This window comes from Bidens hawaiensis, unplaced genomic scaffold, assembly GCF_021521415.1.
Source record: "Bidens hawaiensis isolate Kalapana, Puna unplaced genomic scaffold, B.hawaiensis_p1.1 tig00014897_1, whole genome shotgun sequence".
In the NCBI taxonomy this organism is placed as follows: Eukaryota; Viridiplantae; Streptophyta; class Magnoliopsida; order Asterales; family Asteraceae; genus Bidens; species Bidens hawaiensis.
Window position 1 is genome coordinate 377,656 of NW_027492317.1, and position 19,548 is coordinate 397,203.

Consider the following 19,548-nt stretch of genomic DNA (forward strand, 5'->3'; position numbering starts at 1 on the left):
GCGAGTTGTCAACCCTCCATTGAGCCATTCTGGATACCGTCTCTACCACCATCTTCTACTCACTACAATAGTATTCTACAGGCTAAGACGTAAAACAAATAAACACAATATTTTCTTGATTATATACAAACTCATATGACATAATACCAGGTATAAAAAGGTTATGATATATAACCGTATTTTAAGAAATCTTTTAGGATCAGATAAAATTTTAATTCATATTTTGGTTGAATTTCATAAATATATCTACAAATATATCAAATTCAAATTTACTTAAAGTATCGTATATGAACCATAATATTGTTTATATTATCTTTCAATTTAATTGATTTAGTCCGATTTATGTTACTGATTTTTAAGAATTATTAGCTCCTATTCTTTTGTATATTTTGGTTTGTCACACTATGGGTTGTTTGGTATCCTATTATTGATTATATTAAGAAGCTACATCTGAATCGGTCAGATTGAGGTAGAGTGTGTTTGGTTACACCTTTTAAATGGTTTATGGATCCTTTTAGTTAGTTAAGTTTCAGGTAAACATACTAAATGATTCAAAGACTATTTTTAATTCAGCACAAGATTGCTAAACAGCTATGTAATGTGTAATGGTTTTAACTAAATGTTTAGTCAGAATGCAATCTAGGAGCCATGTAGACAATAGTAAATTCACTAAGTCCATTTTATTCTTATGTCAAGTATAGTGGTTTTAACTAATTGCAATTAGTGCTCAATTATTTTTTTGATTGACTTGAGGACAATTCTCATAGCCCTAACGCTTAATTGATTATGTTTGGGCGCCAGATTGGAGGCAGGGGTATTCCCATGTGGCGCCGAGCTCGCACCAAAATCTCCTCCCCATGCTCCATACTGGCTATCCTGACAACGGCAATGGTGGTGATGAAGAGGTGGTCGATCGAGACAGTGGACCAGTGAAGGGAGGGGTAAAAGAGACGGGTCGTTAATAAAGGAAGAGGTTTAGGATGGTGGGAGAGGTGGTGCTAATGTTGCCATTAGTTTAAAATAATTGTTTGCTTATTGATGTTACAAGCATTAAGCATAAGAGTATGGATTGCATTTACTTATTCAAATGTTATATACATATTTTTTATGATGCTATAAATAAATTTGCATAATGAGGAAATAATGATGTGCAGTAATCAAACCAACAATATAGCCATAGTTTGAAGCCATTATTCAAAACCTTCTGCTTAACATACCTTGGTTTATGTTTTTAACTTCAACTTATACACACTGCTCAATATTAGAAACTAAACAGTAAACACTTATTTCAAACTGAACTCCAACATACCACTAGAATCAAGAACTAATTAAGCCGGTTTCCATACCGTAAGCATCCCTTGGATGATCTCCTGAAGTAATTCTTTCTCCGCACTCCTTAAAAAGTCATTAACTTTATCCTTAATATCACATACCTTCCCGAAGTCAAACACCCTTTCTTCAACTTATCAAGCTGGTAAAGCCAAGCTTCTTGCAGCCTGTCAAGAACATTACCCGTGTTTATATCTTCTATCAAACTTTCGTCCATAGTCACATAAATCGCGGTACACTCCGGTACGGGTACGCGGTTCGCTAGGCTAGACGAATTCGGTACGGAGGGGGTAGGCTCATTTTGGTACGAACCGGTACGGTGTACCATGTAGTTCGGTTCGATGCACCAAATAAATAACTAGCTATTTATAATTTATATATATTACAAATTTATTTTAATGCTTTTTATGTATAAATATATAAGTTTAATGATCAAACATAAACTAGTGGTAATAGAGGAGGTTAATTGTTTGAATACACAAACTAATTTTACATTTTTAATAGGCTTTATGTAAAAGTTTATAAACTTTAGGGACTAAATGTAAAGAATGATAGAGTATTGGGTTAAGTATTAAATTATCAAAACTTTTTAAACCGTAAAATTAAATATCAGCCGCCTCCCATCTTCCCGTCGGTCTCTTCCTTCTTCCTCTTTCCGGCAAGTAGCAGGTTCTGATTGGTTTGGAGCGACATTCCAGAAGCGATGTTCCAGAATTCCGGCCAAACAAGGAAGAATCGAATTATAGAAACCCGCCAATTGTTTTGGTCCGACGTACAAGAAATTGTTACTCGATTTATTGTTCAATTAGAGCGACGGCCTTCAGATTCAAAATCGCGATTTAGGTTTTTAGGGATCGAAACATACCGGAATTTGAATTCGCGAATTCTCCGGCGACCGGAACGCCGGCGAATTGCGATTGGGTACACAACGTACCAATACGAAATTCATGGGTCTGTGAGCGATTTATGTGACTATGCTTTCGTCACATAAATCCTTCAAACCTGAAATCGCATACTTATTTGCAGCACCTAAAAGTGCAATGCGGTGCTTTCAGAAATCTTCTTGTTTTATGGTTCCATACAAGTAAGAAACAAGAGCGGTGCATGATTCTAACGACATGTCTTCGATATCAACAGTGGATGTTGTTTTTTCCTTGAGGTCGTGTTGGAACATGCTGTGAAAAACCGGAGAACTTGCAGAGAGGATTGCCTTGTGAGCTTTTAAGGTCCCGTCACATGTGTTAATGGTGACATCAACATCAATTGACTCGTGAAGCATGCGGGAAAGACATCGAAGAATGTTTTCACTTGCTGATGATTTCAGCATTGTCCCATCATTTGGCCATATAATTAGGCTGAGGGGTGTGGGGGGCTCTAACGGGGGCGCGAGTGGGGGCTCCAGCCAATAATATTGTGACGTGTGGCAGAGAGAGAAACTGGATAAGGGGGGTGTTGGAGCCCCCGCTGGAGCCCCTGGCCCTGGTGTGGAGGGGCTCCAGCGGATTTTTTTTTTATTTTTTTATAAATGTATTAAAAAAAACGTATTATTAAAAAAACTCATAAATTATTTAAAAAAACACACATTTTTTTTAAAATTCAAATTACAAAAAAAAAACATACTAAAAAAAAACATACTAAAAATTTTGGGTTTTTTTTTGAAGTTGTGGTGATTGTTTTATATGAAATGGGTTATATATAGGAAGTAAAAAAAAATTTTTTTTTATTAAATTAAGAGCCCAACGGCTCAATTAAAATGTCCAACAGCTCTTTCACGTTTTCCCATGCATCTTCACGCCATATTCGTCCCGCTAAGGGGCTTGCGCCTGCTTTGAATTCCGTGCTCGCGCCCCTCTCGCGCCCCGGGGGTGTGGTGCTAGCGCCTGGGGGCGCGAGCGGAGGGGCTCTAGCGCCCCCGCTGAAGCCCCACACCCCTCAGCCTTAAACTTGCGTCCTTACCCTACAGTAAGATTTTAACTTTTCTTATCAATAAAAATGGATTGAAAGTGTGTGTAGCATGATTTAGCATTAATTAGTGACATGAATTATCAGTGTGTTTACAGTTGTCGAAAAAACCCGTAGGTCCAGAAACTCGACATCAATGATGAAGCCACTATGAAAGGCATAATCAACATTCCAGACAAAGTCTTCACTTGACCGAAGAAGCTTCTCAAGAGCTACAACAATGTATTAGGGAACCTGGTTAACTAGCTAGAATGTTTCAAATGAGTAACTAGATGTCTGTATGTGTATATATCTATTGTAGTAAATTAGTTTATTAGAAGATAAACAAAGAATAAGAGTGACTGCCTACTTGGTGAGATAAACAGTCTGCGGTTAGTTCCGGTAGTGGTAACTCGTAATACGAATTTGGCAACAGGCGGCTTCTCTTTGGATACCCAAAGGTTCTCGGGAAACAGACGAATGTAGAGAGAACCATTTTTCTGATCAAATGATAATCGCCTATTGATCACAACACCAAATTACGAGCATGTTTGGGATTGCGTTTGAAAACACCTTATTGGCTTATTGGCTTTTTCAAAAAGCCAATAAGTTAAATGGCGTTTGGCAATCACAAAAAACTTCTATTTTAGCTTTTTGAAAGTGTAAAAAGCAGTTTTCTAAAAGCCCTAAATCCTGACTTTTTAAAAGGGTTTTTTGAAAAGCCATAAGCACTTTTGAACTCAATCCATGGTGTTTGGCAATCACAAAAAACTTCTATTTTAGCTTTTTGAAAGTGTAAAAAGCAGTTTTCTAAAAGCCCTAAATCCTGACTTTTCAAAAGGGTTTTTTGAAAAGCCATAAGCACTTTTGAACTCAATCCCAAACATTACGGTACCATATATCAGTACTAACATATATTAATGAAATCATGCACACATGCAAGTATAGAGATTAATTAATACCATACCAGTTCCACATGCCCATTTTGAAAGGTTCGGATCTTTTGATGCCCGTAAAAGTTCCGAAATCGTCGACGATCCTCCATTGAGCCAATCTGGATATCGTCTGCACCTGTGGATCCATCATCACACCACAAGCTACTCTCTACAGTTATGGCGCCTCCAATATTATATCTTAAAAAAAATGGATAAAATTGTAACTGAAACCATAAGATTTTGGAGAAAGTTTCTCACAATTTTGTAATTACGGATATGTTAGTAATATTAATTCAAACTGTTATAATTTTGTCTGCGATTGAAAATTTTATATATTGAGGGGATATGATATGTGTATACGGTCTATAAGAATCCAGACGCCCTTATACGACGTACAAGGTCCATACGATACGACGTACAAGGTCCATACTATCGTATGGAATTTTCCGTATAAACCATCTCACACAATACATATGATTGCGCAATCTGTACGAATTTGACCGAGAGCTCATACGATAGTATGACCTCTATATGATCATATGGAAATTAGTATCAAAAACCAGATTCTCACTCGTACACAGTTTTCGACGGTGTCCATGATATTAGCTTGTACGTGGTGCAAGAAGAATTAACAGCGGCTACCGAAACGGATAGAATGGCGACTTGTAGAAGGTTGGGGCATTGATATGCTCCCGTTATTCGATTATAACACGTTAAAACCATGCATGTATTGTAATTTATGATAACTTATGTGTGCTTTAAATTAATTATATAACGTTATGTTTATCTTTAGGTTATACTAGTGTTCTTTTCGTATAGTATTATAAATTAAAAAAATAAAAATTTAAAAACCTAGTTTTTCTTTTTCTTTTGTTTACAAGTTCCAACTAGCACTGTAATTTACATAAAAAGAATTACAGTAAAAAAATTTGAAATTTAGTCGTATTTAAAAAAACTATAAACTAAAAGAACAAGTCCACAGTACAAGCTTAAAATTTAGTCCATACGAGCACTTTAAAAAGTGTAATTTTTATCTTTCGCAGTTGCAATAAAATATAAAAGCTAAAAATTTAAAAAAAACAAAATTAAAGAAAAAGTCATACGATCGTGTAAGATCCATACTATTGTATGGAAAAGAATTTGACACTCTATGTTGGTTCACGGTGCATCTAACAAAATTTTAAACCTTATATGATGGTATAAGATCCATACGACTTGTATGAAATCAGAGGATTTGTGAATAATCATACCCATATTGAGGGTTTGTAAAATTAGTTTTTAATTTAACGTTAAGTTAAAAGATCTAAAAGATATAAAATAAATAAAATAAAAAGAACAAAAGAAAAGGCAAACAAAATTCATCCACATACTTGTGACCTGTTAGTATAACAATATAGTGTTTTTCGTGTAATTTTACTATCAAAGTTTAGTTACCAATGATTTTAGTTGCCACCAAAAATCATTTTCAGTGCAACTTTTTATCACACATGAACATTATAAAAGCAATCCCGGTTATTTCAATTCGACATAATAATTTTTCAACTGAACTTTGTCAAGAGAGCGATGCCCCCTTAGAACCCCTCTTAGTCTAGGGCTTCGCCCCTAAGCACCATAGAGGTTTTGTTAGTGCTCGAAATAACAATACTAATAATCTCAACAACTGTGCTCTCTATGCCCCGATATCTCGTAGCTCGTATTAGTGTGTGTATTTCAAATTATAATTTGGCATCGAGTAAATCCAACTATTACTAAAGCGGCATCTAGCATTAAAAAGTTACTAACATTGTAAATCGTGTACAATAACATACATTTATACGAGGTATAGAGTAACATACATTACCCTACACAGATGTATCCTATATAAATGATTAAATGGTATACCTTTATCCACTTGCATTATATAAAACTAATTAGAGATAGATCACAGAGAGCATTTACATTCATTCCATTATTTTTAAACCTAAAATTACACTAAAAATTACTATATTTTATCTCATATTTTCATTTAAATAGTACTTTTTATACCTTTATCGTTATATTTTTTCTCTCCGATCAACAACCACTACTTTAAAAAAAATATAAAAAAATTAATAATGCTACAAGAACTTTTCAAATATACAAAAAAATCACTACACTTTCTCTCAGCTTTATTCACAACACCATAAGTTACTTAATTCATACATTATAAAACCCCACTCACATTATTTGATGGATAGGATGTGAATGGTCTAAGTTATTTATAGATAAACGGTGATGGCTTGGTGACACAATCATGACCACGTGGCAGAACATGGTTGGCCACGTCAATTTTTCTAAAAGCTTTGTTCCTGTTATTTCTTTGGGCTCACTACTTTAATTTTACGATTTAGTTTCGATACCTATCGAATTATCCTCTGTCCGCCATCACAATGAGCGAGTTTTGTTTTTGTTAGTTTATGGGTGGCTAACGGCATGTTTTTTTAAATATATTAATTTTGTTTTCTTTAAATATGCTAATTGTTGTATTCGGACGTACTGAATTTATTATTCTGGTTGAGTTTATGGTGCCGTAACTAAATACCAACCAAATTAGAATCTACTCGCAGTTACAACGCATGGGCTTTACCAACCGGCTATACATCATTTGAAATATTTTTTTTATCATAAGCTATAAAAGTGTCAATACTATTACATGCATTTACTTTTTTTAAATTTATTATCGTCATCTTTACAAACCTAACCAATACCAGCTGAAATCCTTTTCACCAGACACCGTAACTGGACGGGTTTTATTACATATTCGAATAACTTCTTCCAAAAGAAAAGAAAAGGTAAATAATAAAGAATGGAGTAAAAGATGTGAGTCACAAAACTTGCGATATAAGATAAGCCACACCGTTCCCATCGCATCACACAGTCAACAAAACCCAACCACCAAATCTTCTTGAAGCTTTCTTTGGTGCGCCATGGCGACCGATCACCGTCGTGCTCAGAAGAAGAACGCAACAGGTGCTTTCTTCTTCTTCATGGCCACTTTAATCATGTGGGGTGTCTCTGTTTTCTTCGAAATCTTATTCAACAAACGCACACACCTTCTTCCACTCGTATTCGGCTTCTGTTTTTACCAATTCGCCAATTGGGTCTGCCGGAAATTTATCTCCAGAGACCCGCTTTTAGTCAACACGTGTGTGTCTCTGCTTCACTCTTCCGTAACCTCTGCTTCAGGTATTATTATATGTTAATTGATCTCAATTGCTCACTTTAAGAAGCTTTTTATAGTCAAATGAGTTGTTTTTAATCTTTGAAATCGATCGAAATTGTCGTGTCAAATCTTGAAATTGTTTGATGTAGTTTGTAGAGTGTATAGAAAGCTTAAATGGGTAGCTTTTAAATGCTGTAATTTATGAGTTTATCTATGCAAATTTTGGATTTTGCAAGTATTATGTTTGACTAAAGTAATAGGTAAACATGGTCATATGACTCATTTATAATGGCTGCAAATGATCTTTATAACTTTGTTAATAAAGGGTGGATTTTGATTTTTGACAACTGTATATGTACATTAGGCATCTATGATTGTGAAGTTAGTAAACGCGGGCTGAGTTTCTTGACAGCGGTGTTCATTTTGGTGAAGTAGTTGATATCTAATGGTGTGAATGAGTTATCTGCACACAATCTTATTTTTGTTCTTTGTATTTTTGATGCATCTATTTTAGTTTATTGTGTTGATTTGATGGTAAATTGATCTTAATTGCTCGCTTCAAGAAGATTTTAAGATGGCATCATCTTCAATTGAAGCGCTTTAAGTGTTTTAACAGTCAAATGAGTTGTTTTTGAACTTGGAAATTCGTCTAAAATATCGTCTTACTTTTGAAATTGTTTAATGCCGTTTGTAAAATATAAAGAAACGTTGAATGGATAACTTTTGTATGCTATAAATCATACATAAATCTATGAAAATTTTGAATTTTGCAAGTATTGTGTTTGACCACTATGTTTGACTATAACAAAATGGATGCAAATGATCTATATAACTTTGTCTATAGAGGGTGAATCTTTGACAATAATATATGTAAAGTTAGTAAACACGGGCTGAAATTTTTGACAGTGGTGTTCATTTTGGTGAAGCAGTTGGCATCTAATGATATGAATCAGATATTTGAGCATTCGCAGCTCGTTAACACTACATGGCCATGGGCGTATTCAGCATTGTGCATATCATGTGGCTATTTCGCGTACGATCAATTGGATATGTTGCTTTATGGTTTGTATAGTGGATGGATACCTTCCATTCTATTGCATCACTTTATACTTCTTGGATGCTTTACTCTAGCCCTATACCGCAATATCACAATCAACTACCTTATTCTTACTCTTATATGCGAGGTACATGACTTTTAGGTCACAAGTCACAACATAATGACATATGAATCTTAATTTTATTGTGATTGCCAGTTGCATTCTATCTTTCTTCATGTGAGAAAAGTGAGACGGATGGCTGGTTTACGTGATGGAAAGAGCAAGTTGGTGAAAGTCGAATGGTTGTTAAATATGGGCACTTTTTTATTCGCACGTCTCTTATCACATGTGCTAATTACAGTCAAACTAGTTAAAGATGCTTCTAAGTTTGAGAAGGGGATTGAGCTTCCGCTCGCTTTGTTTGGTATGGCGGGAATGAATTTGCTCAATGTTTTCCTTGGCATAGATCTCTTCAATGCTTTCAGGAAAGAGAATAAACAAAGTAATGTTCATGAATCATAGACTCTATTTGGAATTCGATAGTCGATACAAAGATAATGATTGAAAATGCATGTGTGTTTAGAAAATGTAGATTTTTGGTTGTACAAGTTAGTCATTGAAAAAGTTGTATTTTGGGTTTTGGTGCATTTCCTCAATGTGACGAATCACTCTATTGCATAGATTAACAAAACGATTAAAACAACCAGAACCTACGATGATCACAAACTCGAGTAGACTCTCGAAACACAAAAGAATACCATGGAAAAGGTTCAATGAGTTAAAGTGATGCAAACAACTCGAGCAGACTCTCAAAACACAAAAGAATACCATGGTTGGGTTAAAACAAAACATTGTTTTAAATATCGGTATATTATATATGAATGTACAGATTAACTTATGTTCATATATGTTTTCTAATTAAATACTCCCTCCGTCACTTTAAAAGTGTCCACATTTCCTTTTTAGTTTGTATCATTACAAATGTTCACTTTCAAAATTTATTAACTAATTTTCAAGTTTACACTTACACAAATCAATCATTCAAACTTTCCTAAATTTTGTCTTTTTATATATATTAAGGGCATTATAGTCATTTGATAATCAAAAGGTACAATCATTCAAACTTTCTTAAACTTTGTGTCTTTCAAACTATGACACTTGTAGAGGGACAGAGGGAGTAATTTAGAAGGTTTATTAAAAGTTATTTTTGGTGAAATTTGACACAATTGACATGTTGGGAACAGCTAATCGAAACTCTTTAGCTAAACTTCATATTTCCAACAAGGTGTCTTTAGCGTTGTGAAGACGTGGAGTAATGTGGACCTGCATGTTAAAAAGACCAGGTTGGAGCTAAAGGCTCGTAGAGGTGTTCTTGCCCGTCTTCGTCCAAAATCGCCCAATCCTTGCGCTCAATATGGGTGGCCTAAGGGCCCGTTCAGATGAAGAGCGGGGATTTTTTCTTTTTCAATATGAATATTTCTATATTTTCAAAAGATACGCGATAGGATTGGAGTTAAATATAATCTAAGTTGTCGTTCGTAGTTTTTTTTAATATAACATAATTTATGTATGTTTTGTCTGTAGTTATTTATATAATATATAATGATAATGCTTATTTTTTAGTTTTTTATTTTTTTAATTTCAAAATTTTTGTATTTATGATAATATATTTTTAAAATTAGTTTTATTAATTTAATAATACGAAATTAAAAAACAGTTAAAGTTAATTTTGTAAAACAATTTGATTAAGAATATACACAAAAGTGGTTATGATCTTTTCAATACTTATTCTTTGCTTGTTTCATGTATATTTTTTACTAACTTTCACTTTAGATAAACTATTATGTTTATATATGCGTTATAAAACCTATAACTTTATGTCTCTCTTGTTTGAAGCCTCGCAAAAAACTAACATGTTCTTGATATGTGGCTAGGATGGATAATATATTATATTGAAAACGTTTTATTTTCCATTAACATTTTTAGCAATATAGATAATTGAGTAGAAATATATTATGTTTGTATGTTGTTGGAGATTGAGACACCTACAATGACGACGTAGCGTCCACATAGTCGGACTTTGTAGACAGTCCACATTCATTTCATTGTGTTTTTTCTTCTTGTTTTTATATTGAAACGCTAATCTGTCCACTTCCCATTTCAACATTCAGGGTTTTTTTGGATTTTTCTATCTTAAATATTTAATTATGTATTTATTTGTTTATTATTGTTTAGCTTCGTTGTAAATAACAGCTTAAAACTATTCGTTATAAGTTGAAATTTACGATAAGAGTTTAGATAAGGTACCCACATATACTTTCAAAACAAGTAACCAAAAATCAAAAGTTAATATATAACCAAGTTTTAACAAATAAACGCACACAACAAAAATCTCTAAAGTATGGCACACATAGTGTGAGACGATGACAAACATTTCATGTATCACACTGTCGATAGATATTTTATTGTGATGAAACTCTAAAACCTTATTTATAGTATGCAAATACAAATAATATTATAAGTATATATAATAAAAAAAACAAAAAACTTGATAATAGTAATAAACTAGCGACAACAAAAAAAATAGTAATGAATTTTTTTTAACAGTAGCAGAAGAGAAAATAATAAACAGGACAAAAAATGATCACGAACCAACTTAAAAAGTAAGTTCGATTCATGTATAGAAGGAAAAACAAACAAAACAACTCAAATGATAAGAATAATCTAATCGATAAGACTACACTAAAGTTGTGTTTGTTTTTGCTTATAAGGTCTGCAAGGAGCATATGTTTGCGGGCGCGCAGACATAAGCTCTTTAAGACTGTTTGTTTAAAAAAAAATCTTAAAACTGTTTTTATGGTCTTAAAAAATAAGTTTTTTTCATCATCTTCAAAATTCTTTACACTTCTTATCATATCAAGTACCAACACCCAATGTCCAACACCACCACCACCCATCGTCCGCCACCACCACCACCGTCTGCCGCCACCACCACCCACCACCACCTCCCGTCGCCGCCACCACCACCCATCGTCCGCCACCACCACCGTCAACCACCCACCACCACCACCGTTAACCACCCACCACCCACCGTCCGCCACCACCACTGTCAACCACTCACCACCACTGTTAACCACCCACCACCACCACCACCCCCGTTGGCCACAACCACCGTCCACTAAAACCACCACCCACCGTCCGTAGCCACCACCAGCCGCCACCACCATCCACCACCACCCGCCACCGCCACCACCCACCGTCCGCCGCCACCACCACCACCACCCGCCACAACCATCCACCACCACCATAGTTCACCACCCATTGTCAGCCACCACCCACTGTTCACCGCCTACCACAATCGTCTACCGCCACCCACTTTCATAGTTCGTAAACCAGTACCAATTATTTTAGTAGTCTACAAACGTTAAATGACTTTTATCTACTGTAATATATATGATAGGTAACTAATTTTCAGCTTATGCAGACGATTTCCAGTTTATAAAACAAACAATATTATATTTTCAGATTGCATACCTTCATACCACATATTCAGTTGCAGACATTAAATCAGATGAAATCAGATTGCAGACAATTTTTGTCTTCAACAACAAACAGCACCTAAAACAAATATACGAGTCTTCTAAGGGCGTGTTTTAGATTTCTCATTTTACCTCCTTATAACTTTTTGTCAAAAGTTAATAAGTCAGAATATCTTAACTTATTAACTTATGACTCATAATATATTGATTTACCAAACACCTTATTAACTTTTTCAATCTAACTATACTAATAAAAGAAAATAATGATGATGATGCGGCAATCTCACATTCATTCTTGGCCTAATCTCTCTTCTCATTCATCCTACTTATCCATGAGTTATGGAGCAAAGCCATATTGACAAATGAGTTATAAATTCCTTTCTAATTCTATAATCTCTCATTTAATTCATCATAACAATCTATGGGTCATGGGTCAAGATAATTTTGACAAATGGGTTATAATTTCATTTCTAATGATCTAATTTCTCATATTATTTATTCTAACAATCCATGGGTCATGAGACAAAACAATTTTGAGAAATGAGTTATAATTTTCATTATAATTCTCTAATCTCTCATCTCATTCATCATAGTTATTCACGGATAATTGGTCAAACCAATTTATGCAAATACTGTATATAAAAAAATCGATTTTGTAAATTTGAGATTCTAAACTTTTTATTGTTTGTATTATATATTTTAAATTTTATCTTTAATTTTGTTCATTTCTTTCAAATAATGAATTTTTTTACTTTTATTATTTGACAAATCTCGTGTAATACACGGGTTTAAAAGCTAGTAGTTAATAAGTTAAAAAGGAGAACTAAATAAGCAATCTCAAACACCCATAAAATTCCATAACTTTGTGGAAGAGTTGTTATTCTAACAAATTCTATTTCTACAACAACCCACTTAACACGTTAATGAAAAGAATAATGTTATTAAAATGTGGGGCTACAAGCGGAGAAGATTTTAGTGGTCAAAACAGAAAAAAGTGCTAAAATCATACAAGTGGACATGCAAAATGAGATACCGCCCACACATTTGGACTTTGTACAATGACAAATTTCATGTTTAGGTGGTCTTTCAAAATTATTTATTAGATAAAAGCTATATGTTTGTTAAGCTTTTGATCAAAAATAATTAATGGCTAATACATAATGAATTTGTTTGTGAACAATTGATGTTTGTTTTTATAAAACAAATTAAATGTTTATATTTAGTTTAAAATGAACAGAACATATAAAACTATTATTAAAACCAAATGACCTTCGATTCAAATAATTCAGGTAAGACATTCAAGATTTCATTTAAAAAACAAGGAGGTCGTCTTGAATGTGGTTTCGTACTCGATAAATGGAAGTGATTAGATGGGTCAGCGGCCCGTCATTATCCAAATTAGTGTTAAAAAATATTGTTAGTTGATTACAATTTAGGATAGGAGTTTAGGTAAGAAATTTGGAATATACTTACAAAATAAATAAACAATCAAACCCAAGGACCTCTTGAATAGTCAGTAGTGGTACTATACTATACTATACTGTTGCCGTCTAAAGTTAAGCATCTGGTCTTGGGATTCTCCGCCCGTCGTCAACCTTAAAAGTCAGAAAAAACCTTTTACATATCATTATGTTCTCATACCCACTTGCTCTTTAACCACAACTCACCAGTCCAGTCCAGTCCAGTCCAGTCCAGGTAACAACAATACAATACAGTAACCTCATTTTTTGTATATTAATTTTTCCTCTGTTTACTGCATTTTGCTTAATGCACGTTATTGATCTTAGAATCTCGTATCTTTCGCACAACCAATGTGCTTAATCAACAAACCTCTTACATTGGAAGTTAATCCTGAAACGGATCATCAACAAAGTTTACGGGTCGGTTGTCGTAAGAGTTTTTATATTTTTATTTAGTATGGAAAAATATTTTAAGTGTTAATAATAGGTTGTTTCTTGTTTTGCAAGTTGCTTGTTTAGTGTAAATAGATGGTTATGTGCGTGCAAGTTTAATTCGATAAGAGAAAGAGTCGTGATCTGGTGTTTGATCACAAAACCAATTGTTAGAGTGTTGCTTATGGGGATGGGACCGATTAATAAGAGGCGTGTTATAAAAGTATAAAACAAGATAATTTGAGACGGAATTCTTAGTTTTTGTCTAGGCCATAAATACAAAAACATCGGTTCACATCAAGACAATAAGTTGTGTTGATTCCTCACACCATTATTATTATTATTGCATGAACCATATTTTTACTATCTAAGAATTTTACTTGTTTGTGTTATACTGGTATATGTTTTAGTTGCTTCACTAGAACGCACCGAGATTTTCATAAAGGTCTATAATTCATAACGGGGTCGGTCTGGGGAGACATATTCTCCCATAGTGAATGCATATATATATTTATTGAAATTTTGTAAGTCTAATGCGGATGATGTTTTTTGTCCATAAATTTTAATAAAGAGATGTTGATCTTAACATGTTACAAATTCCATGAAAAGACGGAGTTATGTATGACCCTCATATTGTTTTGTTTTGTCTCAAATTGTATATGTATTGACAAGTGAAAGTCTTGTTTCAGTGATCAAGTCGATATTTGGAAATATAAGAGTAATTTGGACATGAGTGCATATATTGTTGGTATTTTGGCCCCTCTTCTACTCGCTCTCGCCCTTCGGAACTCTAAAAAGGGGAAAAACCGAGGTTTACCCGCTGATGTCAGCGGGGAAACCGGGTACGCTATCAGAAACTACCGGTTTACAACTCCGGTTGAAACAGCATGGGAAGGGATCAACACTCTAGCAGCACTTTTTGAGCAGGTATGCAATCAGCATGCTGGCAGGAATCTACTTGGAACACGAAAAGTAATATCTAGAGAGATGGAAGTAAGTCAAGACGGGAGGTCGTTTGAAAAGCTTCATTTAGGTGATTACGAGTGGTTGACTTATGGTCAAGTGTTTCAAGATGTGTGTAATTTTGCATCCGGGTTGGTGCAAATTGGGCATAAAAGTGGTGAACATGTTGCAATCTATGCAGATACGCGTGCAGAATGGTTTATTGCATTGCAGGTAATTTGTAATTTTAATATGCAAATTGGCATGATTGTGAATGTAGCCATCATATTATTATTATGTTGTCAATCAGGCTTGTTTTAGGCGCAATGTCACGGTTGTCACCATGTATGCATCTTTGGGAGAAGAAGCCATCTGTCACTCATTGAATGAGGTATTTCTTATTTTCTTGTTTAATTGGAATAAATGCAATAAATCCTATAAAAAGTTGAGTGTGCTATCTATTTAATCATGCTGAAAGGAGGTAATAAGATTTTGATTGATTAAATTATTTATAATGCAAGTGGGATTACAATCACATTATCCTACTATTTATTAAAAAGACACATTTGTGCTTCTGTGATCCTGTTTTATAAGTGGATGCAAGGATTTAAATTTTATAGAAGAAAGTAACAATTTGTAAAAAAACTAATGCAACTGTAAAATGTTCTTAACTTTTTATATATCATAAGGAACAAAAACGAGTAATTTTACATAATATTTTTGTCTGGTAAAACAAATATATGAATCATAGTGCTTTTACTTTTCGAGTCAACATGGTCAACTAACCTTACAATGTTGCAATTCTTGTGTATAAGTGTCTAATCAGCTAACATAGACGCTGATGTGGATCCTACTTGGCATGCTGCATTTCCGTCATTCTCAACAAAACTATAACAAATTTATTGAATGACAAAATGATTAATCGTTTCGAGTGCAAAGCTTTGCCATCTTATTACATTCTATTATGTTTATCAGACAGAGGTTACAACTGTAATTTGTGGAAGCAAAGAGCTGAAAAAACTTTTGGATGTAAGTGGACAAATAGACACAGTACAACGTGTTATATGTATGGATGACGAAATACCTTCGGATCCCATATCAACTGAAGGAAGCAGCAACTGGAAAGTCTTTTCATTTTCTGAAGTAAAAAAAGTTGGTAACGAGAACGCTGTTGAACCAAATCTACCACTTCCTGCTGACGTGGCAGTGGTAATGTATACGAGTGGGAGTACTGGATTGCCTAAGGTTAGCCAGTCCTTAAATGTTCGTTCGTTTCGTTAAAAATACTTATTAATATGCCCTTTATGCAGGGTGTGATGATGACACACAGCAATGTTTTAGCTACGGTTTCTGGTGTCATGACCATTGTGCCTGGTCTCGGCGTCAAAGATGTCTATTTAGCCTACTTACCACTAGCACATATTCTTGAACTTGTCGCTGAGGTATACCAAACCTTTAAACTATTATATATTCTATTAAAATATTATTACATAATTATGCATAAGCTGTAAAAGTCCCATTTTTCATGTCACAGAATATTATTGCTGCTATAGGAGGTACAATAGGTTATGGCACCGCTTTAACTCTAACAGATACATCAAGTAAAATTAAAAAGGGCACAAAGGGAGATGCGTCGGCTCTAAAGCCGACTTTAATGGCATCGGTTCCCGCTATTCTCGATCGTGTTAGATATGGTGTGAGGAATAAGGTTGGGTAATATTCCATATACACATGTCTTATAGTTATATAGTTATATTCATATATGATATATTACTACAATATTTGTATGAATTTTGGCTGAAAATTTTCAGGTGGATGCAGCAGGTGGATTATCAAAGGCATTGTTTAATTTAGCCTATAACCGTCGGTTGTCGGCTATAAACGGAAGTTGGTTAGGGGCGTGGGGTTTAGAAAAGCTTCTATGGGACTTTCTAGTGTTTAGAAAGGTTCGAGCCATTTTGGGGGGTCATATCCGGTTCATTCTGGCTGGCGGGGCCCCTTTGTCCGCTGATACTCAAAGATTTATCAACATTTGTCTTCGGTTAGTACTAACTACTAACATATATTATTATTTGTTTATACTTTTTTTTTTGTTTTGTAATTTCATGATATCTGATATCATCGTGTGTTTGTATGTACACCAGGGCACCAATCGGTCAAGGTTATGGTCTAAGCGAGACGTGTGCCGCGGGGCGTTTTCTGAGTACGATGATACATCTGTTGGTCGTGTTGGTGCACCACTTCCTTGCTCATATATTAAGGTTATATTAGCATATGTGTGTTTTGAAACTTAGATAGTCGTTCTTATTCGGCACTCATGATTGCATTAACTACTTCTGTACAGTTAGTAGATTGGCCCGAAGGTGGTTACTTAACGAGTGATTCACCGATGCCACGTGGAGAAATAGTGGTCGGTGGGCCCAATGTTACTCTTGGATACTTCAAAAATGATCAGAAGACAAAGGAAGTATACAAAGTAATATTATTTATAGTTTGACTTTCTTCCCATACATTATGTTTTGACAGTTTTGACTCGTTACATAACTATTTTTTGGTGTGTAAAGGTTGATGAGAGAGGGGTGAGGTGGTTCTACACGGGTGATATCGGGCAGTTTCATAAAGACGGATGCCTTGAAATCATTGACCGCAAGAAGGATATTGTCAAACTTCAACACGGCGAATATGTTTCTCTAGGAAAGGTACATTTTAATTTCGTTTTCTGATTTTATATAAATGAAAACCAATGTTTGTTCTACAGGTTGAGGCAGTTATGAGTGCTAGCCCTTATGTTGATAACATCATGGTGTACGCGAATTCGTTTCACAGTTACTGTGTGGCTCTTGTGGTGGCTTCACAGCCTGCGATCGAATCATGGGCTTTGCAAAAAGGTATCAAGTTTGATGATTTCACAAGTTTGTGTGAAAAGGAAGAAACCGTTAAGGAAGTTTATGGTTCATTGCTAAAGGTAGCAATATATTATTACATATTTAACTTCAAAGTTGCAAGCATTATATGTTATATGATATATGTTATAACTTGGGTCATACGTTATCGATCTTTACAGGCTGCAAAAACAGGGCGGTTGGAGAAGTTTGAGATTCCTGCAAAGATTAAGTTGCTTTCGGAAGCATGGACTCCTGAATCCGGTTTGGTTACTGCAGCACTAAAGCTCAAAAGAGATGTTATTAGAAAGACTTTTTCGGAGGAGTTGGCAAAGTTCTACCAATCTTGATTGATGGTTGGATTTAGCCGTTTTCGCGTATATGTAATATATTAATCTCAAATGGTTTGATTGTGCTGAATTTTGTTGTCTTTCTGATCAGTTTTGTTAATTCCAAATCCATTATGAAGTAAAGTGGTTAGGTATGTTGTGCAAAGCTATATAAATATTAATGTACTTTTGTATTTGTTCCATTTGATAAGTGTAATTAGTTTTTGTTTCGTGTGATTAGTGTAATTAGTTTTTGTTTCGTTTGAGTTATATGGACATCGATTAACTTGGAGGCCAAGTAATGCATTATTAGTAGCAGCTGCAACTATGCATCAGTGGAAAACCCACTGATGTTGATATTTATAACTGTCAATTGTCATATGTTTTTTTTTTCACCGTCCACTTTAGTATTTAATGATGTTTAAACCTAGAATCTGAAAAATGTGCAACTATTTAAAAAAAATTAATGAATTTATGAAGACGTATGAGTATTATAGTTTCCAGAGTTAGCATCTTGTTCTTTAGTATAACATGTTTTAACATTGTAGATAGATGATACTTCAACCTATCTAAAGATTTTGGACATTGCTAGAAAAGTATTGACAAGTGCAACACGACAATATTCTACTTGATGTCAATGGGACAAAAGTCTTTTCAAGCTTGTATTTTCTTATATGATAATTTAAAATAACACACCAACTTAACAAATATTTTCATGAATTGTAAAATTAAGTGTTAGCTTGTTACGCATGGACCTCAAAACACTCGATAATATTCAATGACCTTCTCTAACGTAAGGGATTGGGCGCTACCAATCGCCTTCGATCTTCTCCTTCCCTCTCGCCCCCTCACAATACACGTTTGACTCCGCCTACATAGACAAATTTCTTATTGTCTCTCTTTAACACGTACGTTCTTTCTATCTGTTTTTCTCTTCCACATAAAATTTATGACACATCAAATTTTGCATCACTTTAATAATATTTCTCATTCTTATGCTTCTTGTGTCCGTTTTGTTTGTTTAAAAAAAATTGTATTGTAAAAATGTCACATTTAATTAAGTATACAAGCCATTCATTCATGTTAATAAAAAATTAATTTTCCCATACTCAAAAGAAGTGTTGGGTAGCAAGTGCACAGGTTAAAATTTTAACATATAAATAATTTTGTTTCACAACTTATGATAAAATATAATATTTGAAATCATTGTCCTCTCTTGTCTAGTTTGTAAATAGTAATGGATATTGTCCCCTAGAGGCTAATCATGTCGGGTTTTGGAACCTTTTTTGACGCACGAGGTGTGTTGTATAATATAAAAATAAATATATATATATATATATATATATATATATATATATATAAAACAAAAATTCATATGATGTAAATGGAAATGAAATAAAATACCTCGGTCAAGCCCAAATAAAAATGCCCGTAAGCTTTAACGAAATTTTTTATTCGCTGGCATATATGGATGAACTTTTATCAACCGATTTATTATAAACAGAAACTATTATGAGTATGTAATTATCTCATAAACCATT

General features: G+C 34.2%; 1 protein-coding gene and 2 pseudogenes across 2 annotated transcripts; 2 read left to right on the forward strand and 1 right to left on the reverse strand.

Annotated features, from left to right (window-relative positions):
- Positions 1-1,148: 1,148 nt before the first annotated feature.
- On the reverse strand, positions 1,149-4,356 carry LOC143547944 (BTB/POZ domain-containing protein At1g21780-like; annotated as a pseudogene).
- A 2,695-nt stretch (positions 4,357-7,051) lies between these two features.
- On the forward strand, positions 7,052-9,124 carry LOC143547957 (uncharacterized). Its single transcript, XM_077039246.1, has 3 exons — positions 7,052-7,409; positions 8,293-8,570; positions 8,640-9,124. The coding sequence occupies exons 1-3, from the start codon at positions 7,151-7,153 to the stop codon at positions 8,943-8,945; spliced, it is 843 nt and encodes a 280-aa protein (XP_076895361.1). The 5' UTR covers positions 7,052-7,150; the 3' UTR covers positions 8,946-9,124.
- Positions 9,125-14,491: 5,367 nt separating this feature from the next.
- On the forward strand, positions 14,492-18,324 carry LOC143547960 (long chain acyl-CoA synthetase 9, chloroplastic-like; annotated as a pseudogene). Its single transcript, XR_013137868.1, has 11 exons — positions 14,492-15,030; positions 15,107-15,187; positions 15,772-16,041; positions 16,107-16,238; positions 16,331-16,504; positions 16,608-16,837; positions 16,941-17,057; positions 17,141-17,272; positions 17,361-17,495; positions 17,555-17,761; positions 17,861-18,324. The product of XR_013137868.1 is annotated as a long chain acyl-CoA synthetase 9, chloroplastic-like (transcript).
- The last annotated feature ends 1,224 nt before the right edge of the window (positions 18,325-19,548 follow it).